The 27763-nt window shown below is 42.7% G+C and overlaps 2 protein-coding genes across 3 annotated transcripts in view; one reads left to right on the top strand and one right to left on the bottom strand.

Annotated features, from left to right (window-relative positions):
- PIK3AP1 (phosphoinositide-3-kinase adaptor protein 1) overlaps positions 1-27763 on the top strand; it is a 118413-nt gene that overhangs the window by 1415 nt on the left and 89235 nt on the right. For both annotated transcript variants that reach the window (XM_025466755.3, XM_025466754.3), the window contains exon 2: positions 8042-8458. In XM_025466755.3, the coding sequence (XP_025322540.1) occupies positions 8042-8458 (417 nt within the window). The remainder of the gene's footprint in view (positions 1-8041; positions 8459-27763) is intronic.
- LOC112672123 (ferritin light chain-like) lies at positions 23504-24497 on the bottom strand. Its single transcript, XM_049103316.1, is given in 2 exon segments — positions 23504-23743; positions 23745-24497. Coding segments are annotated over 2 exon segments (816 nt in total). The 5' UTR covers positions 24494-24497; the 3' UTR covers positions 23504-23676.

Below are 27763 nucleotides of genomic sequence, written 5' to 3'. Positions count from 1 at the left end.
ATTTCATGCCTACTGTTCCTCGGCACTGTTCTAGGTGTCAGGTGTATATTTAGTGATTAAAACAGGCATAAGTCACTTTCCTGTAGAGCTTATGGGACATGGGGGAAGGCAGACAATGCGCTTGGTAAGGAAAGTACATAAGAGCAGTGGGAAAACAGTAGAGGAGGTAAAGGGGGTTGGATTTGTAATTTTAAAGAAGGTAGCCAGATTAGGCCTCATGGAGAAAGGAACATTTGAGCAAAGATCTGAAAGGTCATGTGGGGGAACAGTGCTCCATTCAGAGGAACAGTAAATGGGGGTATATGGTGTATTTAAGGAACAGGGAGCAGGTGGTGAAGTAGGTGGGTGATTGGACAGAAAGTAGGAGATGAGGTTGGTGAAGCTCCTACCTCTTTCCATGGCGGAGAACAGGCCCTGGGCTGTTAAGCGCAAGAAACAGCAAACTGGGAGAAACTACACAGAGGAGATAGAGGAAACCACCGTTGTTTAGAGTCCTGTGTGCAGGACTCCAGTAGGGCCTGGCCCAAGGCCCTCCTAGAGGAGTGTGCTCCCATTCAGATGGGGACTCTAGCACAGTGGCTGACTCTGGGGCTATTTATGGGCTCTGTAGTGTGGCTTCTGCCTTCACCTGTAATGGTTGGTGCTGTCAAACCCTCCTGCTATCAGCATACGCCGTGGTGAGACATTGCTTCAGGTCCTGCAAGTTGGGAGTTGGGCCTCTGAGGTCTCTGGGGCTCTTTGAGGTCTGCAGGTTCAAAGACCCATGGTGGCAGTGAGAGTGCCTCTTGACAATATATTACAGGGTCTAGAGTCATCTAGGCCACTCTTCATGTGATCTTCTGCTTCTCGTCTTCCTCCTCCCTCTTCCGTTCACCCCCCCTTTTTTTTTTTAATTTTAAACAGTTCTATTCAGATGTAGTTCACATACCATACAATTTGCCCATTTAAAGTATACAATTAAAAAAAACAAAAACAAAAAAGTATACAATTCAGTGGCTTTTTAGTATCTTCACAGATATGTACAAACATCACCATGGTCAATTTTAGAACATTTTTCTCACCTCAAAAAGAAACTCATTTTGAGAAATGAGTGAAGGGGTATAAATTTATTAAATAGAACTTTTTTTAAGAAAGAGAAAGAAACTGTATGCTTTGGCTCTTGCCCTCTTATTCCTTCTTCCTGCCTGGCCCTAAGTTTTATGTGTGTGTCTCCGGATTTCCCTGCTCAGGACTTCCATATGAATGGGATCATATGTATGTAGTCTTCTGTGTTTTCTTTCACATAACATAGTGAAAGGGTTTTTTTAGGGTTTTTTAGGGTTCACCCAAGTGGTAGCACGAGTCACATTCCTTTCTAAGGCCTAACTGTGTAGTCTTTTAAAATTTCCTTCTGCTGAAGGGTAAGCATTTGTATTTTATGTTATTTTATTTTTATTTTTTAAATAATTTTTTAATTTTTATTCATTTATGATAGCCACACAGAGAGAGAGAGGCAGAGGGAGAAGCAGGCTCCATGCACCGGGAGCCCGAAGTGAGATTTGGTCTCGGGTCTCCAGGATTGCGCCCTGGGCCAAAGGCAGGCGCCAAACCGCTGCGCCACCCAGGGTTCCCTTAATTTTTATTTTTTAAAATATTTTATTTACTTATTCATGAGAGACAGAGAGAGAGAGGCAGAAACATAGGCACCGGAAGAAGCAGGCTCCATGCAGGAAGCCCGATGTGGGACTCGATCCCAGGACTCCGGGATCATGCCCTGAGCCAAAGGCAGACGCTCAACCACTGAGCCACTCAGGTGTCCCAGTATTTTATTTTATTTTATTTTATTTTATTTTATTTTATTTTATTTTATTTTTATTTTTATTTTTATTTTATTTTATTTATTTTCCAGTATTTTATTTTTTGAAAGACATCTTTGCTTATCGAAATCAAGGAGAATCTTGGCTCCCTGTTTTTGAAAGAGCTTGGGGAGCAGGATTAAATGAAATGGAATCAACCTACCCTGGAATGTTCTCTAGGCTCCTGATGGCATCTCTTGCATTTACATATGAGACAGAGAGAGAGAGAGAGAACAAAGAGGCCCTAAGTGACTTCCCCAAGTGATCAAGAATGTAGCTGGGTGAAGAGCAGAATCTTTTCCTCCATATGTCAGCCTTCAGATCTTTGAAGAAAGCTTGCATACCTATTCCTATCCTTTTTCTCCAAGGCTTCTCTTATCTTCAGGTTTTTCTACCATCCCTAGACTTATAGGATAATAGGGTTTGAAGGTACCTTTAATTTTTTGTGATCTTAACTCTGATCTGATTCTTGAGGTCCCTCAATACTCTGGTCAAGTCTCTAAACTTGAAACCTTTAGAGTCCTGAAGCTCTTCATGTGAGTCATCACCAGACCCTTCTGGATCCTGGTCACCTTTGATAGCACACATCCTTCTTTGGTATGGTGCTCAGGACTGATGAATGGAGCCAGAGTCACCTACAGATTTAAAGAAATGGTCTGGGCTGGGTAGTTTGAAAAGCTGCCTGGCACTTCCCTGTTCTTTTCTTAGGTGGATTCTGAATCTTTCTAAGGAAGCTCTCTTTCAGTCACTGTCTTTCTTTCTTTCCTTTTTTTTTTTTTTTTTTAGTCACTGTCTTTCTTAACCACTACTGTCATTCCCTGGTGCCACCAGCCATCGATACCTCAGCTGTTACCCATGGCTTTCTCCTATAGCCAAACCTGTTCAAGTTCTACAAGGACGAGGGCCCATCCCCATTTCTGTTTAGGATTTATGGACTCCTGTTGGTTCATGGGATTTCATTTTTCTTTTCTTTCTTTTTTTTTTTTTTTTTTAAGAGTTTTTTAATTTGAGAGAGAGAGCACATGCACAAAGAGGAGGAATGGGAATGGGGGAGGGAGAGCAGGTCCCCTCTTCCCCCACAGCAGGGAACATGACTGAGCTGAAGGCAGACACTTAATGGATGGGACTGAGCCGCTCAGAGGCTCCTGTGGATTTCATTTTTCTTAATAAGCAAACAAAACAGAATTGATTTGGCACATATGAGGAAATGACCTAAAGTTACAGGCAGGGAATTATCCTTGACAAAAGGGGTGTCCCCTTTGCAAGAAAGAGCTGCTGACGAAGCGTTTGGTCTTGTGTTGTTATCCAGCACATCACAGAGGAACTTTAACTTCCACTTTGGAACTTTTTTTAGAATTTCCCCAGCTTTCAGTTTCAGCAGAGGAGCAAAATTCAAGAAGGTGGTAGATTTCATTGTCCTCATTTACGCTGAGGCAAAATTTGCTTAGACTTAGTACACTGGCCCCCAGTCACACCGCAGGTGGGTGACCAAGTGGGTTGTGAAGTTAACGAGTCTGAGGCACGAACCACTTCATTCTCGTTACTTTTGCTGAAAGGAGTTGGGAATGGGTGGGTGTCAAATTTTGCTACAGAACCCCAGGAATGAGACGTTTTCAATATGTTGTCCATTCAGAAGAGGCTAACCCCTGAAGTGTTTTTTATTTTATTTATTTATTTATTTATTTATTTATTTATTTATTTATTTATTTATTTTTAATTTTTATTTATGATAGTCACACAGAGAGAGAGAGAGAGAGGCGGAGACATAGGCAGAGAGAGAAGCAGGCTCCATGCACCAGGAGCCCGATATGGGATTCGATCCCGGGTTTCCAGGATCCCGCCCTGGGCCAAAGGCAGACGCTAAACCGCTGTGCCACCCAGGGATCCCCTGAAGTGTTTTTTAATTTAAATTGTATTTAAAAATTTTTATTTTAGAAGTTTTAGATTTCTTGAAAAACTGTGAAATATTAGAGTTCTCATATCTTCCACACCCAGTTTCCCTCGTTATTAATATTTGCACTTTTTTTGATGACTAGAGGTCTTTAACACCCAGTAGACATTGCCTTGTGCTGTTAACAGAGAAGCAGGCCGTGTTGAGGCAGGACCCAGGGTGAAATGAATACTCCCTCCCTCAGTGACCCCAGAACTTGTCATTTGAAATTATTGGTTTGCTTAGGATCACTGTCTCCTCATAAAAGTGGCGTACGTTGCTCATGGCCATGTGGTCAAGGCAATCTAAAGTTGCTAATTTTCTTTCTTTTCTTTTCTTTTTAAAATAGTTTGTTTATTTGTGAGAGACCGAGAGAGAGAGAGAGAGAGAGAGACAGAGACATAGGTAGAGGGAGAAGCAGCTTCCCCCTGTAACTTGTGTTACACAGGGGGAACCTGATGTGGGACTCCATCTGAGGACCCCGGGATCCCGACCTGGGCAGAAGGCAGATGCTCAACCACTGCCTTTAGAGGCCACCCAGAAGCCTCTAAAGTTGCTGACTTTCTGCTAAGTCAGTTATTGTTCTAAATCTGAATTGCCTTTTTTTTTTTTTTTTTTAAAGATTTTATTTATTTATTCATGAGAGACACAGAGAGAGGCAGAGACATAGGCAGAGGGAGAAGCAGGCTCCATGCAGGGAGCCCGATGTGGGACTCGATCCCAGAACTCCAGGATCACTCCCCGAGCGGAAAGCAGATGCTTAACTGCTGAGCCACCTACACGTCCCTATTTTTTTATTTTAATGATAGTCACACAGAGAGAGAGAGAGAGAGAGAGAGAGAGAGGCAGAGACACAGGCAGAGAGAGAAACAGGCTCCATGCACGGGGAGCCCGATGTGGGATTCGATCCCGGGTCTCCAGGATCGCGCCCTGGGCCAAAGGCAGGCGCCAAACCGCTGCGCCACCCAGGGATCCCTGAATTGCCTTCTTAAGAGTACCAATTATATATACTCTTAGAAATACTTTTCTCTCTTCCTTATTTCTTTACCATCTATTGAAGACATCACCAATGGCTTTGCCACTAATGTATAAGGCCCTCCTGGAGATCTTATTCTTCTTCTAGCCCATTTGTAAAAATTGTTGACATGACATTTGCTAATATATTTATCTGTATAGGTGGGGGGTGTTGGTGGCTACTGCTTTTTACATTGCACTTTTCACTGAATTCTGAGCACAGATTGCTAACATTGCACCCTTACTATTATAATGCAATGCAAAGTGTTATGCACACCCATATGTATTAACACTTTACATTCAGAACAGCATTTACCTCTGAGGATAAACCAACCATGTAGGAAAGAGGGGCAGAAAGAAGGTAAAAGTATTCTGATGCCTTTACTCTACTTTTCTCAGTATGAGCTCCATAGTTATGTTGCTTTGCCAATTTTATTCCTTCCATGGTTCTGAAATTATTTCTCCATTAAAGTACAAAGAACTGTGATTCACAGGGGAGAAAAAAAAGATCAGCAAAGATTTTATTTTATAGAAGGCTGCAGCACTGGCTTCCATATATTAAAATCTTGCCTTTAATCTGCTTAAACTTTGGGACCAGTGTAAGCATTCCTAAAATGGATTGTTTAATTCACGGTTGAGAAACTAGACCACACTCAGAATTGAATTTTCTGCAGAGCCACAAAGGTCAATGGTGTTGTCAGAATTGCTGACTGCCTCCTACCCCTCCCGCCACCACCATATTGCCTTCTTAAACAGACTTCTTTTAAAGTTTGCACAACTCCCCTTCAAAAGTACTCCCAATGTGCTCCTACTGAGAGCCTGTTGGATTTTATATTAGCACTGGATTAGGGCTCCAGCAAAGCAGAGACTCCAAAAAGAATCCCCAAACTTTTTCCTTACTTGCTATTTTTAACAATTTGGTAATATTATCCCTGGGGATGTCAGAACTGTGTTGGGTTTACATGTTATATGTCATTGTTTATACTTTGAATATGGTGGAAAATGGGATAGGAAGGGGGAGTGCTCCCATGATGTTTTCAGACTTTATAGCCTCATGTCTTGCCCCAGGTCTGCCTTTGACCTTTTTGCCAGGAACCACTCAATGAAAAATGGTCCAGGGCTGATATTTAATTGTGATAATCCACAACTTAGATAATTCTGAAGCTTCACCGGACTTGAGCACCTTCCTTCTCAGAATGGGGAGGAAGGATCCCTGTTGTATTGTTCCAATGAGTGGAGACTCCTCTATGCTCACCCCTTCCAAGTCACAGAGAACAGTTTGTTGAGTTAGTGGAAGATGAGACCTCCTCTAACAGTATGTTAAGAGCCAAACTTCTTTGAACTTTGTTAATTGGAAGATATGCTTTATGACTTGTAAGATTCTTTAACTGGGCTTTAAAAATTTTTTTTTAAAAATTTAAAAAAAAGATTTGATTTATTCATTTGACAGAAAGAGACAGAGAGAGGGAGGGAGAGAGAGGAAGGACAAGCAGGGGGAGGTGCAAGGGCAGAGAGAGAAGCAGGCTCCTCGATGAGCAGGGAGCCTGACTTGGGTCTTGTTCCTAAGATCCTGGGATCATGACCTGAGCCGAAGGCAGATGCTTAACCGACTGAACCACCCAGGTGCCCTTACTCATAAGAATCTTGACCGAGGGATCCCTGGGTGGCGCAGCGGTTTGGCGCCTGCCTTTGGCCCAGGGCACGATCCTGGAGACCCCGGATCGAATCCCACATCAGGCTCCCGGTGCATGGAGCCTGCTTCTCCCTCTGCCTATGTCTCTGCCTCTCTCTCTCTCTGTGACTATCATAAATAAATAAAAAAAAAAAATTAAAAAAAAAAAAAAAAAAAGAATCTTGACCAAATCCCTGATGGGAGGCAACAGGTGAGACGTGAGAAGACTGGACAGGGAACCAGAACAGCCAGAGGTTCAGTCCTGGCTTAGTGATTAGTTTGCTTAGTGTGCATTTAAGCGAGTCCCTTCATCTTCCCAGATGAAATGTCTCTTTTATCTGTAAATGAGGAATTTGGGCTAACTGATCCAGCAAAGCTCTTTTAAACTCATTGCTTCTCTGAGGCTTTGGACTCTGTTTCTGGCATTTATGCTTTAGGAGAGGAAGAAGAAAGCCTATGTCACAGCCCAGGTGTGGTGAGGGACACTTTACCGATGGTATTGTGTAGATCAAAGCATTAATTCAACTGCAATTATTGTTTACATTCATGCATTGTTTCTATTAATGTGAGACGATAACAGCAGCTACCAATTAATGAGGGTTTACCACAAGCTAGGCACTATGCTTAGCACTTTATATGAAATAATCTAATTTAATTCTCACAAAACACTGATAAGTATTGCCATTATAAATCCATTTACCAATGAGTAAACTGATGTTCAGAATGTTTAAGTAGCTTTCCAAGGTTACACAGCTGATAACTCAGAGCTAAGATGCTAACTCTAGCTACTTGATACCATACCTATGCTTATACCCACTGTATCTGGGAAAGAGCTGGGTTCTGGGGCCAAACTGTCTGAGTTCAAATTCTGACTCTGTCAACCATGGATTTTTTTTTTTTAAAGATTTTATTTATTTATTTATGAGAGACAGACAGAGAGAGAGAGAGAGAGAGAGAGGCAGAGACACAGGCAGAGGGAGAAGCAGGCTCCATGCAGGGAACCCGACGTGGGACTCGATCCTGCGTCTCCAGGATCACATCCTGGGCTCAAGACAGGCACTAAACCACTGAGCCACCCAGGCTGCCCCTGTCACCATGGGTTTCATGTAACCTGCCACCTCTCAATTTTCTCACCTTTAAAATGGGTCTAATAGTATTCTGTACCTTATAAGGTTACTGTGATGAATAAATGAGTTTACCAGGCAATATGTATAGAAAAGCATCTGTAACATAGTAAGCTCTCTATAAAGTGCTTGCTCTTGCTGTCATCATCATTGTCGTCAATTTATTGCCATCGTTACCATTTTATACTGCGCCAGCTGTGGGTTGAAGAGCATGCCAGCAGAAGTGACAGTGATGTAAAGCTCTAAAATGGCATAGTATCTTCAGGCAGAGACAGGGAGACAGGGAGACTGGTATGGCTGGAATGCAGACTGTAAGTAGGGAAAGAGGTTTGACAGCTATCCTCGGGGCAGACTGTGAAAGACTGTGGGTGCCAGGACCCCTGTCTGGATGGTTTATCTTGCAGGTCACAGGAGTCCTAGAGAGAGCAGGTATGTTAACATGCTTCTGTGCCTCATTCTTGTTCAGGGGTGGTTGGAAGATGCGACATCCTCATCGTCTACAGCCCAGATGCTGAGGAATGGTGCCAGTACCTCCAGGACCTCTTTCTGTCCAGTCGGCAGATCCGTAGCCAGAAGACGCTGACTTACAGGCTGAGCCCTGAGGCCTCCTTCTCAGCCAAGGACCTGAACTTCTTCCTCAGCTCGCGCTGCGTTGTAGTGCTGCTGTCTGCGGAGCTGGTGCAGTGCTTCTACCAGCCGGCCCTCCTGCCCCTGTTGCAGAGAGCCTTCCATCCTCCACGTCGCGTGGTGCGGCTGCTCTGTGGGGTGCCGGACAGTGAGGAGTTCTTGGACTACTTTCCAGATTGGGTGCACTGGCAGGAGCTCACCTGTGATGATGAGCCTGAGACCTATGTGGCAGCTGTGAAGAAGGCCATTTCAGAAGGTAAGGGTGTCTTCTCAAGGAAAGATAGTGACCCCTTGGGACACCTGAGTGGCTCAGTGGTTGAGCGTCTGCCTTTGGCTTGGGTCATGATCCTGGGGTCCTGGGATGGAGTCCCACATTGGGCTCCCTTCAGGGAGCCTGCTTCTCTCTATCTGCCTTTCTCTGTGTCTCTCATGAATAAATAAATAAAAATCTTAAAAAAAAAAAGATAAACAAGCCTTTAAAAAAAAAAAAAAAAAAGAGTCATCCAGGCCCCAGGCATTTCAGGTGAGACAGCTTTCCCTGCTTTTGAACCCCTTCCATTATATCATCATTGACCTTAAGATTTTTGTGGAAAATGTATCACTTTGGATAACATGTTTACAGAGAAATACCCTTCTTCTCTATTTCCCACTAGCCTAGCTTCTGTCTTTTGCCCTGTTTCTCCTTTTAAAGTGGGAAAATTCCGGTCCTCTCTGCCAGGGCTAATGACTTCAGTGGCCCCAGGAAATGTGACATACAGTCTGATTAACGGTAGCGGAAGACGCGTTCTGGGATGGAGGCATGTCACAGCTCTTCTTCCTCTTTTGCTTTCTATTTTTGCCTCACTGTGGGCTATGAGTGGGCTATGTGTTTATCTCTGTTCTCTTGCCCTTTGATATCTTATATCCGATGCCAGCAAAGAAGCCTAGACAATTATGGGTTGATTTAGCTATGCTCAATTATCCCTGCTGTGACTTGGGCATTAATGTGTCTCATTCATCCCATCTTATCTGATTAACTGAATCAAGAATTCACTAATTCTTGGTGAACTTATGAAGCTTATATGACCTCTTCGATACTTTTATCTGGGAATAGTCTGCTCTAAACCAATAAATATGACCAGATGTCTTAAACATATGGTGACTCTGGCTAATTGTAATATAAATGACTAGGGTTAATATAAAAGATGTCTCACCTAAAATGCCTGGGACTTGGATAAAAAATTCTTCTAGGGTTTGCTTTCCTTTATTTCAGAAGAGCACAGTGAGAGAAAAAGCACATAATTCAATCTTGCATGATTACACTTCATTGATTTGAGGGAGTTTTGATCTGCCTAAACTTACAAAGAACTGAAACACAAGTAGTTATTTCTGCAGATGTGCTTATGTCACTGCTGTGGTCCATTATGATCTCGTGGGCAGGCCACTGTTACCCCCCTGCCAGTCATTGACGGCTCCATGGATGTATTGTCACTGTATTGGCACCTCACACTGCATGATCTAACAGATTGTTCTTTAAAATATTCCAGTGGTGCTATTTTTAAAAAATGTTGGGAAGGATTCTTTTAATATTGTTTCAATGTCCAATGTTTAGATGCCTGGATAAATTGATCGCCTATAATCATTTACTTTTTATTAATGACTCTGGCTCAGTATGGTATGAGACTTTAGCTTTAAGTATTTCTGAAAGAACAAAGTGTTTCTTTGTGGTGTTTCTGTTCTGAGAACAAATAACCTGTCATCAGAAAGAGATTATTTTAATGGGAGATTAAAATAAGCTTCTTAGTGGAAACTGCAGTTCAGAATCAATGGATAGGTAGGGACAAAAGGAGTTCTAGGAAGGAGAAGGAAGAAATATGGCTTGTGGCTCCAATTTAACTTTCTTATCTGGTGTTAGACTTGTGGACTTTGGGATTTGAGGAGTCTGTGTGTGCTAGAATGGCTTGGGTTTGTTTTTCAGGTACTAATAGCCATTGCCCTTGGTCAGCCCAGTAATGTGATGCTATATCTCTGATTTTAATGCTAGGCAAGCATCTTTAACAAACTCAAGACTCAGAATCTGATAGTATGCCAAACAGAGCATTGACCAGAGATAGGGACACTCCATGGCGCTAACTTGGTGCCCAATATTGGGCAAGTCACTTACTGTCTTTGGGTGTCACTTTCCTTCTCTGTAAGAGGCAGAATAAAACTTGAACTAAGACACTTTCCAGGATTGATCATCTGTGATTCCCCAAGGCCAGAGAGTCTCAAACATTTCTGAAGCATCACCTTCTTATCCCATTTCACACCTGCTTTGACTTCCAGGAAGCTTAGGGTTAAAACTATATTTAAGAACAGCACTATCCAAACTAGGTTGCTGATGTAATTATGCCCTTAGTCATATTCTCTATAGCTTGTGATAGTTTACTTTAATATTTCTCTTGTACATATGAGATTTTCCCAAGGTGTCTCAAAATAAAAGCAAAAAAGAAAAATTTTGTACACCCCACTACTATAAGATTCCCTACTCTCAAAGAAATAAACACATGAAACTTGTATCTTTGACTTTCTGTGTTAAGAAAGAAAATCTCAGTGGGAAATGTAATGGAAAATTGATAATGGGGGTGAATTAATGGTAGGGACAATAATTATGGTGTTCCTGATTGTAGGGTTGTTAAAAGCTATAGGGAGACAAATTTCAGGAAACCTTTCTAACAATTAGAAAGTGCAAAGGTGGAATGGATTGCTTTTGGAGGTGATGAGTTTTACAACATTGGGAATATGTGAGTGGAGACTGTAGATGTGGCCTAAAGGGATTCAGCTTTGGAGCTGGCTGGACCATATGACCTTCATAGCCTCTTGACTATAAAATTCCTTTACATGATATTCCTCATTTTCACCAGGAATACATTTCTCATTCCTCCTCCTCCTCCTCCTCCTCCTCCTCCTCCCCCTCCTCCCCCTCCTCTTGCTTTTTTAAGATTTTATTTATTTATTTATTTATTTATTTATTTATTTATTTATTTATTTGAAGAGTGGGGAGGGGCAGAGAGAGAAGGAGTGAGAAAATCCCAAGCGGACTCCCAGCTGAGTGCAGAGCCCAACACAGGGCTCCATCTCCTGATATCATGACCTAAACTGAAATCAAGAGTCGAACACTTAATGGACTGAGCCACCCAGGTGCTCTGGGAACACATTTCTGTTGTGAACACGTTGCTTCCTCCTTTACCCAAGTCTCCCAGGGGTTTCTAACTTTCCCTGAGAAAATCTTGGTCATGTTCCTACATTGACCTCAGCAGAAAATAGCAGGAAAAAAAGACCTCAAGTTATAATCTATGTAATCCTTAAAAACGGTAAAGCTCCCAGCATATATGCATATATATATTTTTTCTTAACATTGAGGTACCTTTTGAAAAAAAAGTGACTACTTGATGAGATATTCACTGAGAGCATTTGAAATTTAGACGAAATGTTATACCATTTAAAACTTAAAGCTTGGGCAGCCCCTGTGGTGCAGGGGTTTAGAGCTGCCTACAGCCTGGGGTGTGATCCTGGAGACCAGGGATCAAGTCCCATGTCAGGCTCCCTGCATGGAGCCTGCTTCTTCCTCTGCCTGTGTCTCTGCCTCTCTCTCTCTCTCTCTCTCTCTCTCTGTGTGTCTCTATGAATAAATAGATAAAATCGTAAAAAAAACCAAAAACTTAAAGCTTAAAGATCAAGAGCTTTAGAGAGCAGAGCTGGTAATAAGATAATTATTCCAGAATCGTAGAGTAAATGGGGTTATAGTTAGTCAATGATATTTCTTTTGCTGTTATGTTATCTAAATAAGTGATTCTCAAACTTTTATGTGTTCGGGAAGACCCTGGGGATCTGGCCAGTATGCACATTCTGACTCTCTAGGTCTGGGTGGGGCTCAAGCTTTGGTATTTCTAACAAGTTCCCAGGTGATGCTGATGCTGCTGGTCAAGGGTCTACTGAGTATGTGAGCAAGGGTCTAAGCCACTCTTCCTTTGCCAGGTCAGTGGTCATGTCCCTCTTTGGTGCATGGACCATTTTCTCCAATCTCTACTTGGTAGAGGCACCTTCATCACATCAGAGTGACTCAGGGGTACCTGTCAGTGTAGGTGTGAACTTAGGCCAGTGTTTGGTACTTAGGCCAATAGACTTCAAGGCTGAGTTCTTGGGTTCTCTTCCTCTGCTCCTACTCACAGATTCAAAGTTGAGCTCTGGCAACTTTTAATCTCAGTTTTCCAGATGTAAGTGGTCCTGACATTGGAGTAAGGTCATACTTCCATTGCGATCCTTACTGTTTATTCATTTAATAGACCCCCTGATCATAATTACTATTCCACTAAAAAGTGTTTTGGAGGTTTTATTTTGTTTCTCACCCTCTCTCCAAATTTGTCAGCTACCTTCAAATTGAGCAGTTGTTTTAATTAGAGTCTTTCATGTGTTAGAGCAGGCAGTTTGTTTCCCAAGATCTTCATCTGTAAAATGATGGGGTTGGACCACATGATTTGGAAGGTTTCTTCCAGCCCCCAGCACTGTAATGTATCATTATAAGTTTTCTAAGAGATGGTAAATTACTCAGAACACTTGAATTGATTCTGTTTAGTTCCAAAATATCTGCAGTGATATGTACCCAGTGCATAGAACACTGTACTATTGTTCTGGATTTTTTTTTAAATTGGGTGATTATTTTAAAATAAGGAAGTGAGAAAAACCCAGGTACAGTATAGAAATTATTTCCTCTTTTTACTGGCGCTCTATTCTTTGCTGCAAATCTCCCTGGAATACAAAAATAGATTGTTAGTGTGTGTGGAAAAGGACTTGCTGCTAGGTGATACTGAGTTTTATTTCCTGAGTTCTCATCTGTGTGTGTGTGTGTGTGTGCAGGAGGAAGGCAAGCACTAAACCTAATTCTTCTAATATTATTCAATATGATATTGGAGACCTTACCTGCTTCTTTATATGCATTGTTTTCTCTTTGCCTCGCCCTATCCCTCCTCATGTGCCTTGTATGTCAGAAGTTCTGTCTGACAATTTTGATACCCAAAATTATAACATATTTTGCCCTTTGTTCTCATGGGGAACATTTGGAGGGATATGCCCACATCTGGTCTTTGTTGATATGAATGTTCTAATCTGAATACCATACTGGAGTTTAAAAGAGTTTAAAAGAAAGATAATTAGATGTTTAAAAATGGTTTCAGCTCATTAAATGGATTCCAAAATATTTTCCTAAATTTAAAAAGGAACATTTTTGGGCAGCCCTGGTGGCACAGCGGTTTAGCGCCGCCTGCAGCCCGGGGTGTGATGCTGGGGACCCTGGATCGAGTCCCACGTCGTCGGGCTCTCTGCGTGGAGCCTGCTTCTCTCTCTGCCTCTCTCTCTCTCTTTCTCTGTGTCTCTATGAATAAATAAAATCTTTAAAAAAAATAATAAAAAGGAACATTTTTTTCTGAAATGAAGTAACATATGTTTATCATAATATTTTAAAAAAATACCTGTAGGTTATTGCCAATCTTCCCTTTTTTATAAATAATGTTGCAAATAAAATAATGTTGCAATATAGCTTCCTGCAACTTTGTGCCTAAATCTTTGTGAATCTGTCCATTTCCCAGTCTTATCTCTTTAGGGCTCCTGGAAATAGGGTGGCATGACTACTCTGTGTATCTTCTTGCAGTCTCCCTATAACCTGAATCCATGGCACCTCTTACTACAGTTTTTTGTTGTTGTAATTTAATTTTTTTCTTTCCCTTTATGGCTGATTAAGTCACTTATTTACATGCACAGTCTCTCTTGCAGAGATACTCATGTGGAGAACTGCCCTGCACCCTTCCTTCCCCTCACAGAAAGCGCTAATAATAACATAAAGGCTTTTTTGAGAGTTATTAAGAGTAATGCAGTGGATACTTTATGTAATTTATTTCCCCCAATGATCCTGATTAGGTAGATGGTTTTATTACCATTCCCCAGATGAGAAAACTAAGGTTCAGAGAGTGTAGGTGACTTACACAAAGATGGGAGCAGCTCTCTTTGGAACTGAGGGAACTTCAGACTCTAGAATGTCCTCCACATTGCCTTGCTCTCCCCAGAGTCTCATCTCACTGCCCTTGTTTTCTGCATGGAGACAACAGGGATGACAAGAGTTCATGGAAGAAACAGGATCAGGGATAGGGAAGCTTTGCTGAGTTCACTAGACCACGCCATTGCCAGCAAAAGTGCCTGGGCTCCCACCCCAGGCCTGTTGAACCAGAAGCTCAGAGGGGTGAGTCCCAGGAATGGAAATCTCAACAATCCCTGCTATTGGTTCTGCCTCACAGCTGTATGCTGGAGGCTCTGCTTCTTACCTGGTGCCCTGTCCCTTGGCTTTGTGGTTAGGGGAGCAGGCAGCTGCAGGCCCCATGGGCTGTGATGAGACAGGTCACGGGGCAGAGGTCCCAGGGGTTTGGAGCTCGGCCACAGCCTGACTTGTTTCCACGTCACAGGGAGCAGCCCGCAGAGAAGGGAGGAGAGTCAGACCCTCCTAACAAAGGGGAAGTCACTGCGCCCTCCTTGTTCTCCTTGGTGCAGTGGCCATACCGATGGTAAGTCATTCACTTCTGGGGCTTCTGTGGTTCCTTGCAGAGCTGAGGGGCGAATATGACCTTTGGCCTCTTGAGATGGACTATTTTTGTTCTGCTGCTCTTCTACCTCAAGGCCATGGGTATTTGGATCTGCTCTTTCTCTGCTGTGGGTTAAGCACTGTGCAGTTGGCTCCTCTAGGTTCCTTAAATGCCCCCTGCTGATGGAGGCTTTCTTCCTTAAGCTCTTCTTACTTTTTGTAGTAATCTTTAATTTGGGGAAGAAGGTGTCTGACTGGGATAGCTAAAATCCACCCTGGTGTTCATTAGAAAGCCATGGCCTGTCCCAGGGTCCTTTGGATTTCCTTGCTAGGTGCCCAAACTGCCTTGTAGAACAAGGTAAGTTCACCCTCCTAGCTGTGCCTGAAACAATTAAGGAAGATACTGGGGCCTGTGGAACTAGCACCCCCCTCCCGCCCCCAGGCCTCTGAGGCCCCCAGGGTTATGAATTTTCCCACAGAGCTATGAGCCGCAGGTGGCTTGGTATAATTGGCCACCCCTGCTGCTTCGTCAGCCACCGAGATGGCCAGCTCGTCTTAGTTCACTAGCTTTTCTGTGGCCCCTGGAGGAAGGTATCTGAACGTCCCTCTGTCAACTGTGGTTGGTTGGGGAGATGCAGTGAAGAGGGAGTGATGAACGTTCAAGTTTCCACTCCCGGGAGAATCTCGTTTGTACCTGTCTTTGTCTCAATTTTCTATCCTGCGCTGGGATGGAAATACTAGATACAGGAATTTCCTTGGTTAGTTTTTTACCCTGTTCTTTCAGTATTTTTTGCCTCTTACTTCTGGGACTGTTGGTCATAGAGAATACTAGAATTCAGAAGGAACCTGGCATATGTTTTACCCTTTTTTAGAGACATGATTTCATTTGGTCCATGTAATTTTCCTGTGAGGAAGATGTTATCGTTATGTCCATTTTATTTATTTATTTATTTATTTATTTATTTATTTATTTATTTATTTTTTATTATGCCCATTTTAAATATGAGGAAAACAAGGCCTAGGTGGGTTCGGTGACTTGCCCAAGGTCACACAGCCTTGTCCATAAAAGGATCAGGGCAAGGGCCTCCTGCTATGCAATCCAAGGCCTGCCTACTCATGGCCTTATCTACATACCACAACCAGCTTTTCATCTGGTACATATTCATTGGGCATCTACTATTTCCAATGCCCTGTGCTAGGATAGAGCAGGGAAGGACAGACACAGTCACTACTGTAATGGTGCCTATGTTCTAGAGCAGTGCTATCCAGAAAATGTCTACTGTGAGCCACATGTGGAATTTAAGGTTTTCTTGTAGCTGCAGAAAAAAAGAAAAGAAACAAATGAGTTAATTTTAATAATTTGGTCTTCTTAAGCCAGTATATCTAAAATATTTTTATTGTAACATATGATCGATATACATATCATCAATGAGATGTTTTATATCTTTTTAAAATACCAGGTCTTTAAAGTCTGGTATGTATTTTACACATTGCAAATATTCAATAGCTGCCTGTGGCCAGTAGCCACCATATTGGACAGTGTAGAACAAGAAGGGTACTTACTTTTTGGAGAATTGGGGCACTATCACTTAATATTTTAATATGTTGAATATTGTATGTGTTAACAATATGGCTCGCCTGGTTTCTCCATTAATTCATATGTTTGGTCAGTCAGTCATTCAGAAAGTATTAAGTGAGCATCTGTCTGCCAGGTGCTGGGCTGTATATGATACCTGTTTATCTTTTTATTTCCTTTTTCCCTTTCTGTATTTTGTTAGCTGTTTTGCTGTATTCCCAGGCTCTAGAAGTTCAGTGTCAGTTAAGATTAGCTTTGATTAACAACAGGATTTCTGTCCTTGAAATGACCAGGTTATCATCTGGACCATTGAGACTGAGCTCCTGGCAACCTAAGTGAAGACAAACCAGGATAATTGTAGATATATAATTAAAAAAAATATGTTTATACCAATATATGCATAGAGAGCTTTTTTACCTGGAAGGATAGACAAGAAATTTTTGATAGTAGTTGCTTTTGGGTGGATGGAGGACTTTTTGTCTTAGACATTTCTCTGATGTTTCCATTTTTCTACTGTGTTCATATTTTACTTCCAGTTAGGAATTTTAAAAGAGAAAAATGATGGAGTCATGGAGATTTCAAGGATCTAGAGGAAGGAGTTGGGCTTGTACCCAACTAATCCGAGTAGGTTGAATTCAGGTTCAATTCCTTTATATAAACTCCTTGGCCTTTTTCTCAGCTTCATGGGACTGATCTTCTGGTTAAGGCGGGGCGATATGGTATTGGTTTGTTTATTGCTGTGATGTCTGCACCTCACTCTGTATGGGCTAATGCTGGCTACTTATCATTGAGTCATATTTTTACTCTTGTCAAATCAAATTTGGATCATGTCTTCTTAGGGTACTACAATCTTTGTGACAAGAAGTAAGAGAATATGGGTGTATATTTCACAGACTTTTTCACTGCTTTTGCCGCCCTTGGGCAAGTCACTTGGGCAAGTCACCCTGTATCTGTTCTTGTCCTTTTTAAAAAGCTGTGAGGAATACAAGTTGACATCTGAGACTTTACAGCCATGAAATTCCAAGTGGTTTTACATGGCTTCCATTGCATTGCTGGGTCTTAATCTGATAATTTTCAAAATTCCATCAAGGTATATAGAGTTTTATTTCAGCTAACAAGTTCTCCTTCACAATAGAATTTTAAACAGGACCTTGAATGACATAATAATAACTTTCTGTTTATAGACATTACCCTAAATTCAGTCTTAGGAGAATATAACATGAGGCCATTATATGGGTGGGAATGAAAGAATGCACATATTTAACATTTTACACATACTGTTTATTATGGTCTGTGTGTAGATTTATGAATGTAGGTCTAAAGGAAGATAATGAGGTAGGGGAAATAGGGGCAAATATGCATGACAAAATAGGTCTGTTAATTTCCCTATTATTACAGGATGTTTTGACAGCTTTTCAATCTAGTTTCCACTGCCATTCACATGACTGAGAATGTGTCTGAGACAGCCAAGGAAATAGGATGATTTATGCTGTACATGACTCTTTATCTGCCCATTGGAGAAACCACAGTACACTTGTCATATAGACTTTTGAGAGGAAGACTTCCTAAAATGGCCATTTTGGTAAAATCTAGGTAAATAGTGGTTGATTGGTTTTCCAAGACACTGAGAAGTGAGCAAAATCAATAATTGATAAAATTGCCTTTTCCATGGGGAAGAAACACATGGAAGCTATTTTATTTTCACTGTATTTATGTTTTTTAAGAAAATGCTGGTCGTAACTGATGATGTTTTATGTATGACAAATAGAATACAAATTCCCTGTCCCTCTTACAATGTGCCCAATAGACGGTGGTTAGATGGATGTCTGCATGTGTGGGTGCATTCATGGATTCTTACCCATTTTCCCTACTCTTGGTCCCATTTTGAGTGCTTCTGTTGGAGAGAAGATATCCCTCTCCTGAGTATCCTTCTTCGGGGCATGTGCTGCTAGTGTCATTTGGATCATCAACCATTTCCATGGAGCAGGTTTGTCTTGTATCATGCAGTCAGGATGTATCTAAAGACAAACTTTAAGCTAATTGAAAGCAAGACAAGGTTGATAGAGTGCATCTTTTTTATACTGTGTCCATAGTTAAAAACCACCAGGTAGGGGATCCTGGGGTGGCTCAGCGGTTTGGCGCCTGCCTTTGACCCAGGGCGTGATCCTGGAGTCCTGGGATCGAGTCCCGCATCGGGTTCCTGGCATGGAGCCTGCTTCTCCCTCTGCCTGTGTCTCTGCCTCCTCCCCCCCCCCATGACTATCATGAAAAAATAAATAAATAAAATCTTTAAAAAAAAAAAGAAAAAAAGAAAACCACCAGGTATGACATCCTGCCCCACAGAGTAGGGGAGAATCACTAAGCTGTTTTAGAAACTAACAATTTGGAATTGTTTGCTGTATGGGGTGTATGGTATGTGTGGGTCTATTTGTAGCAGAGATTAAATTGGGTGTGTCTCTTTAAAGGAGATCATTAAAGTGAAGATATCTATAGAGTGCAAGAAAGACCTCTAAAATGGGCTTAGTCAGTTTGGAAATTCCTTGGTACTTTTTCTTCTGGGTTTATGTCTTCTGCATATGTATATCTTCCCTACCACTCTTACAAGGCTGGATACATACTAGGTTCTTATTTAAAAGAATGCTGGTTGAACATACATATTTTGTCTGCCAAGTTGCCAGTTTCACAAACAGACTGTTGGCTCTCTCTTGAACATCTGATAACACAGGAAATAGAAGGGAGGCTGATGATGAAATGAAAGTGCTCTAATTTTAAAATTGGGCTAAATAAGTTTCCTTTTACAAGTACATTAATGTTTGAGGCTATAGTTGTAGTTAAGGCTTGCAGAAAGATAGACACCCATCAAAGCTAGCAGATAGACGAATATTAGTGTTAACTGCTAACTCATTTTTTTGAGCATATAAAATGTGGGGAAGCATATCTGTTGCAGGATACGGATTTAGCATTCCTTGAAGAGTCAACCTATTTGTTCTGAAGCAGATTCCTCCTTTCATTTTCTAGAAGTTTTCTGAATATCACTTCTCAAGGCCTTGGTTTGTAGCCAGAGGTCTCTGGCTGTAATTGTGAAGCATTTTTGTGTTAGAAATTTTTCAGGAAAAATGTTAACACAGGAAGAATTGTACACTCATTTGGCTGCCTAAATGTTTATTTTTATTTTGTATTCACTTGGAAATCAGAGTCTCAGTGCTTGTAGAAACCCTTCATTCAGCATTGTTTCACCCCAGTCCCTTCCATGGTCCAGTGTGTTCATGTGTTACAACTTGTGCATATTCTGGAAACAACCTAGAGTCTCTGATGGGAGAATAGAGACAGGGAGCCATTGAGTCCACAGGATGGAAACACAGAATATTAACATCAGAAAATAAAACTTTGGGATTATCTGGCCCAACCTCTTTACTTTAAAATGAATAAAGTGAGACCCAGAGGAATTAGAGGACTTAGCAATGTTACAGAGTTAGTGGCAGAGATGAGACTTTTTTTTAGAGATGAGACTTAGTTTATGTTTATACTCAACAAATATTTATTGAGCTTATGGAGTGCCTATCACAGGGGTGCACTCTGCAAGGTCCTGAGAAGACTTGATGAAAAAGTGAACATAATTCCTACCTTTGCAAAGTTTATGTGTCCTAGAAGGAGAGGGCCATTAAACCACCATTTGTCCCATTAATTACTTAATGCCAGGTATGTCCAGTGTTATGAGGCAGAAGTCTGAGAACTCCCTTCGAATAATAATAGGACCTGAGATGTCCTGAGGGCCCCTTTGATAGTTCCTCATAGCATCCATTAAGGAAAGAATGAGCTTCTTGAGCATCCACCTTGGCTTCTAGTGATAGCAGAAGTTATGCATATGGTGGGACACTTGGGTGGCTCAGTCAGTTAAGCATTTTTGATTTCAGCTCAGGTCACGATCTCAGGGTCTTGAGATTGAGCCTCACATCTGGCTCTGTGCTGGGTGTGGGGCCTGCTTAAGATTATTTCTTCCTCTCTCTGTTTCTACCCACCCCTTCCTCCCCCACCACCTCCACCCCATCTCTAAAAAGAAAAAAAGTTATGCATATGGTTACCTAATAGTAACACAGAGTCCATTTAACCATGGCTTTTAGGCAGGTTAGCCATTTTTCTCAGAGTAGTATTTAAGACAGTCTAAAATCTTAGAGTAGCTTTATTCAAGCACTCCATTTTAAAATGAACATTCTGCTTCTTAAATTCAAAGACAGCAGTGATGTTAGGTTTATATATTAACATGTTCCCGCAATTTGAAAGTTTCACAGTCTACTTCCTCTAAATGTGTGTTCATTAGAAGGGTAGGCTAAAGATAAGTTGGAAGTTAATAAGGATCAAAGAAAATTCAGTACGGGGTCTGAGAAAATAACCGAACAGTTGTATGAAACAGAGTGAAGGAATAGAATAAATATTTTAAGAAGATCTAGTAAGAAGATAGTATTTTAAGAAGATCTAGTAGTTTTAGTTGGAGGCAAGCTAAACATGGTCAACGAGCACCATCACCTTTGATAAAACAATAAATGCCACTTGAAGGTTTATAAACAGAAGTATTGGTGTCAGAGAAGAGGGTCCTCTTCTATTCTGCATTAGTCAGCTTACCTGGAGAGGTGTTAATTCTTTTAATGGGAGGCATGTAGAGATATTCATCCATCCATCCATCCATCCATCCATCCATCCATCCACCCATCCACTCATTTTGTTTACTGTCCCTTCAGTAGAATGTAAGCCCTGGGAGAGTGGGGATTCTGTTCGCTGCTGTAAAATACAGTGCTTCCAGCAGTGTTTCTCACATAGCAGGCTCTCAGGAAATTGTTGAATGACTGAATGGAGTGAATGAGAGAATTTTAAATAGTCAGATAATAAACATTTAAAGAAGATAAGTTGGGATCCCTGGGTGGCGCACGGGTTAGCGCCTGTCTTTGGCCCAGGGCGCGATCCTGGAGACCCGGGATCGAATCCCACGTCGGGCTGCCGGTGCATGGAGCCTGCTTCTCCCTCTGCCTGTGTCTCTGCCTCTCTTTCTCTCTCTCTGTGTGACTATCATAAATAAATAAAAAAAAATTTAAAAAAAATAAAGAAGATAAGTTTGTGGAGAAAAGAAGTTTCACTGGAGCCCTGGAAACTGTCTTCTGAGTTTTGAAGGCCTGTCACATGGGAAGGCAGAGGGGTGAAACTTTTCTGTTTCTGTGGTGGAGTAGGCAAGAAGCCACAGCTGAAAGTTGCAGTGATGGCAATGACACAAGTTTAGTTCATAATTCAAAGACAGGAGATCCTGGGAAAAGGTCAGGTAAAGTGGATATTCTTAAGCAGGGGTCAAAATTTCATAGTAAATACTAAAAAAAGGGGGGAGGTTATTTTGAAAAGCAAAACTAAACATTAAGAAAGTTAGTTTGATCATATCACACAGTTTTGAATATAATTTCAGCAATATGCTAATTCTTAAGCCACACAGAAACTGAATCAACTGTTGCTGGGTTTTATGCAGTAGGGGTTAAATATATTTTTCTGACAGTTTTATGCTAGCACAAGATAACATTCCTTAGTTCACATTTGACTTTTTAAAAACAGTTGTGTTGAAACATAATTGATTTTTAGAGTTTTCAAAGCCTCCTCTCAATCATTATGGGTTCTTATGATTCACTTTTGATTATTAGGCAGTATTTCTCTGGACTTCCTCCTGTTTAGTTGGTAACTTGGCCAGTGGACAGTGGCTTTACTTGTGGTTTGGTTTTCCAACGTTACTTTCATCAACCTCAAAAATTTCTGCATCTTTTGCAAAATCTAGTATAACCCAAATATAACCAAATCACATTGCATTTATGGTTTTTTTGTTTTGTTTTGTTTTAAGATTTTAATTATTTATTCATGAGAGACACACAGAGAGAGGCAGAGACACAGGCAGAGAGAGAAGCAGGCTCCTCACAGGGAGCCGGATGCAGGACTCAATCCCGGACTCCTGGAATCATGCCCTGAGTTGAAGGCAGATGCCCAACCACGGACCACCCAGGTGCCCCACATTTATTGTTTGTTGTAGAGAAATCCTAAATGTGGATGAGAACAAGCAGTAAAAACATGACTTAATGAATGAAAATATATAGCATGATTAAGTAAGCAGAGATGTTTAAGTGGAGACCAATTTTGTAAATGATCATTGTGTTAGTAAATACTTCTTTGTTATGAAAGTTTAATTTCCTATGTTACCATAACTATGGAGACTTGAAATAGGGGTACTCAGAAGATGATATGGCTTTCAGAGTTGGAAGCCACTAAGGTAGGTTCAGAGCTTTAAGCTTTGTTCCACCAAGCAGATAACTGGGGGAATGAATATTCTGGCACATTTGTAAACCATTCCATATGGTAGACTAGTTGAGAGCTTTGCTATTGACAATGGAACGTTGAGTCACAACATTCTCCACTGGCCTGAATGCTGGTCCCAAGCCAACGTGTGACATTTAGGGAGGCTAAGTGTTTATATGCAATTAGGTCCCAAACCTCATCTCTCCCCATTCCCCCTACTCCTATAACAAAACAAACTGAATTATTCAGTTGGAGCATGGCAGAGGAAAAGTCCTGACTTCCTTGGTTTACATGAAAAAGAGCTGGGGGTCTGTGGTGACAATATGCTCTTTGTGAGTCAGCAAGGTGTCGCGAATGACTGCTTTATGATTCAGTCTTGGGCAGTCCCCCGTGGCTCAGCAGTTTAGCGCCGCCTTTAGCCCAGGGTGTGATCCTGGAGACCAGGGATCAAGTCCCGCATCAGGCTCCCTGCATGGAGCTTGCTTCTCCCTCTGCCTGTGTCTCTGCCTCTCACTCTCTCTGTGTCTCTCATGAATGAATAAATAAAATCTTTAAAAAAAAAAGAAAAAAGAAAAAAACAGTCAGTCTTGGGGCACCAGTCTCAGTGGTTGAGCAATCTGCCTTTGACTCAGGTCATGATCCCGGGGTCCTGGGATCGAGTCCTGCATCAGCGTGACTGCTTAGTCCCTGTGGGGAGCCTGCTTTCTCCCTCTGCCTATGTCCTTGCCTCTCTCTGTGTGTCTCTCATGAATAAATAAAATCTTAAAAAATAAAAAGAAAAAAGATGCAGTCTTGAACTGCCCTTTTTTTTTTTTGTTTGTTTGTTTTTGCTGCAAAAAGCTTTATTGTCTCCATTTGGTCCACGTTTTGGGAAAGGGCTCCAGAATGGTTAAAAAGCTGCCTCGTGGCTGCATGGGAAAAGGTTCAGGCACAAGTCCTGGCACCGGGGGGTTGCCAGAGGAGCCCCTCAAAGGCTGCTGGTCTCCAGAGGCTCCTAGTCGTGCTTGAGAGTGAGCCTTTCGAAAAGATAGTCGCCCAGCCCAGCCCGGGGGTGGCCAGCTGCGGAGGTTAGTCAGGTGGTCGCCCGTCTTCTCGATGAGTTTTACCTCCTCATCTAGGAAGTGGTTGTCCAGGAAGTCACAGAGATGGGGATCCGCGCGGGCAGAACCCAGGGCATGCAGATCCAGAAGGGCCTGGTTCCGGCTCTTCTCCAGAAGCAGGGCGGCTTCCGTGGCGTCCAGGGTCTTCCCCCACTCATCTTGGGCCGGTTTCTGCACGTCCTGGAAGAGGGCGCGGCCGCCGCGCTGGTTTTGCATCTTCAAGAAACGCCCCGCGCCCTCGCCCTCGCGCTTCTCCTCAGCCAACTCGCGGAAGAAGTGGCCCCCACCCCCCAGAGCCGCATCGTCGCGGTCGAGATAGAAGCCCAGAGAGAGGCAGGTGTAGGAGGCCCGCAGGTGCATGTCGGCCAGGCGGTTGACGGCGGCCTCCACCTCGGTAGAAGAATTCTGACGAATCTGGGAGCTCATGGTTGATCCTGGACAAGGAATTAAATTCAAACTTGGGTGTTCGCTGCCGGTGGCAGAAGATGGCCAGGAAGATGGCCCCGAAGGTTGCGACTGGAAAAAAGGTTGGAGGGTGGCCGTTGGCTGGTAGAAGGGGCGTCCCTGGGTCTGTTCCGTCCAAACACTGTTGAAGCAAGAGACAGATCCGCAGGCCGCCGAAAGCACCGCCTGAACTGCCCTTTTGAACAGTGGCCAGACTGGAAGAAGTGACAGCTCTTCTTGTATTATACACAGACTCTCGTTACACATCTGGAGTAACTGTTGGCAGAGGGTAGGGGAGTAGAAAGTTAGCTGCAGCGGGAGGTGTGTATAGGGAGAACAGATAACCCAGAGCCATCTTCATTTAAGGCCTACTTAGAAAGGTGATGTTACTCTGGACTTGTTTGTTCATAAGGAAAGAACCCCAACTTGGACAAAAGAGGAATTAGCAAACAGGAAGGGCAGGAGTGCAGTTGGTCCTGAGATAACCTAGAACCAAGGACTTGAACTCCACATTACCTTTTCACCTCTCCTTCCCATGTCACTCTGCATATAGTTAGCATTTTCTTTTTTTTTTTTTTTTCCCCAGAAAAAGAGTTTGGATGCATAGAGTGGGAGGCTAGAGAAAATCATAAGCAGGTTCCACTCCCAGCATGGAGCCTGATGCAGGACTCAATCTGACAATCCTGAGATCAGGACCCAAGTGGAAATCAAGAGTTGGACACTTTGCCTACTGAGCCACCCAGGTGCCCCAAGGGTATTGTTTTCTGATAAGTCCTTTCCAAGGAGAATGCCAACCCCTAGCAGCTGTCCTTTCTCACTCCTTCCAATCCCACCTCCTGGAAAGGAACTGATAACTTGTTCTTTCCAGTCCAAAACTTAAAAATCCCACAGTAGGGTCTAATTAGTTGAATTTGGGTCAGGTGTCTAACTCTAAGCCAGTTAACTGTGGCCAGGGGATTGGAGGGACCATGAATGGCCCATATGGATTGCCTGGGGTGTGGGGTTCCTAAAAGCTTAGCAGCTTCCATTCAGACCACTGGGTGAGAGTGAACAGGTCAAGAATTCTTGCAAAAGGGAAATGCAGTTCTGTTCTTGTGGAGCACAGAGGCAGCTGGAAACATGCCTGTGCCTGAGGAGTAGGAGTGAGCAGGGGATATATAGTGACAAATCACAGAGTTGGTGGGGGAGAGTGGCCCTGAGGCCCAGCACTGTCAAAGAACTTGCCCAAGGATACCCAGCCAGTTGGAGATGAAAGCCTAGGCCTGTAGCACTGAACTCAGAGTTCCATCCCCCGTGCTTTATTGTCTTAGAAGAAAACACCAAGCCATGATAACTACCTTCAAACATCTGAGAGACTGTTATGTGGAAATAAGAAGGTGTCTGATGATGCTCCAAAGGTAGTTCAGGATTCATGGACAGTAGTGACTGACAAGCAGGATTCTGCTAGGTTTCAGGAGGTAGGTTAACCCTGGCCTAATGGAGCATGCTGCCCCAGGAGGTGGTGGACAGAGGCCTGTCACTGGAAGCCTTTGGGTTAAAGCTGGACATACATCTGCCAAGGATGCTGAAGAAGGAATCTCTAAAGTCCATTCCAAACCAGAGGCACTATAAACTGGGCCCTGGACTATGCTGCTTTTTACTCTTTTCCTCCAGCGTCCACCAGTTATAGAATGTTTACAGTGCTGAATGCTGTGCCAACCATTTTGCAGTGATCGGCTCATTTAATTGTCACCCGTAAGAGAGATGCTGATATGTCATTCTGCAGATGAGCCCCGGAAGCACTGTTATTTTTCTAGCAACCCATGGGAACTTCAAGTTTGCTCCCCAACTTCTAGTCTTGACCACTGCATTCAGTGGCTTCTCAAAAACTATTTGTCTTGTGCTGTTTTCACAATGTCTCTTTCAGATGGTCTTAAAGTGTAAGCCTCAAAATCCTGCATCAGAACCATATGTTCTTGGTTTTGATGCAGAACCAAAAATTTTTTAAAGATTTTATTTATTTGTTCATGAAGGGGGGGTGGGCAGAGGCACAGGCAGAGGGAGAAGCAGGCTCCATGCAGGGAGCCCAACATGGGACTTGATTCCGGGTCTCCAGGATCACGCCCTGCGCTGAAGGTAGAGCTAAACTGCTGAGCCACCCGGGCTGCCCAGAACCAAATATTTTGAACTTTGTATTTTTACAAATTTTCATGTTTCCCATATATTTGAATCCTACGTGATCTGTAAATATTCACATACCTCAGCCCTCCCTGTTACCCAATGAACCAGAATATCTGTGTGGAACGGACTGGGAGATATGTAGGAACAAAATGATTCTGGTGGGTACTAATGTTTAAGAACCACTGGTCAAGAGCTTTCAGGGGAAGGCTGGAGGGGAGATCAGATGTTGAAAACTCTCATATCTATCTAAGCAGCTGAGACGTTGCTTTGAAGGCCATGGGGAGACAGCGAAGAGCTGAATGCTGGGGTCTGACATGATCGGAATTCATCTTTAGAGAGTTCAGTCTGGTGGCTGCATAGTCAGGGCTGGAGGCTGGAGACTCGGCAGCAGGTGAGTGCATCTTCCAGGGGAGAGGTGATGTGGGCCTAACCTGAGTAGAGGCAGTGGGAATGGAGAGGAAATGGCAATCGGGAGGGGTGGAAAGCAGGCAGATCCAGAAGGACATGGTGCTTGATTGTGGGGCAGAAGTAGAGGAAGTAGCCTGGTATGTGAATTCAGTACATGGGAATGAGGGAGGCCTGCGTGTACACTTTCCAAAGTCAGAAAGCTCTTTTAGGAGGTGATTAGTTGAAAACTTTATGGAAGAGATGGAACTGAAATAGATGGTTGGATTTTAGGAGGAATTTGTGAGAACAGGAGGGAATTAGTCCCAGGATGAGGGAACTGTATGCGTGAGGCAGAGGGGTACAAAAACACAGGATGTGTTTGAATTTGGGCTAAGAAGTAGCTGGGGAGTGACAGTGGGGAAAAGGATTATTATAAAGACCAACCTGAGGGACGCTTGGGTGGCTCAGTCTGTTAAGCGTCTGACTTTGGCTCAGGTCATGATCCTGGAGTCCTAGGATCAGGTCCCACATCGGGCTCCCTACTCAGTAGGGAGCCTGTTTCTCTCTCTCTCTCTGCCTCTCCTCCCCCTCATGCTCTCTCTCACTTATGCTCTGTCTCAAATAAATAAGTAAAATCTTAAAAAAAAAAAAAAAAAAAGATCAACCTGAGTCAGTGGGATAAGGCGTTTTGACATCAATATAGTCTTGCCCCTTTTGTCTCAGAGAGCTCTTTGTTCTTGGAGCAGCAATATGAAAAAAATGATATTCGGAGAGGTTGTTCAGCCCAACTAAAGGACTGACCCTAGTATTTTGTTTTTAATTAAAGTACAATTGACACACCATGTAGCATTGGTTTCAGTTGTACAGCATAGTGATTGGACAAGTCTGTATGTTATGCTGAGCTCACCACAAGGGTAACTCCCATCTGTCACCATACCGTGCTGTTAGAGTACCACTGATGTTACTTCCAATAATGCACTTTTCTTTTCT

This window comes from Canis lupus, chromosome 28 (assembly GCF_003254725.2).
Source record: "Canis lupus dingo isolate Sandy chromosome 28, ASM325472v2, whole genome shotgun sequence".
Taxonomy (NCBI): Eukaryota; Metazoa; Chordata; class Mammalia; order Carnivora; family Canidae; genus Canis; species Canis lupus.
Note: the sequence above shows the minus strand (reverse complement) of the source record. Positions and strands in the feature narration are given on the sequence as shown.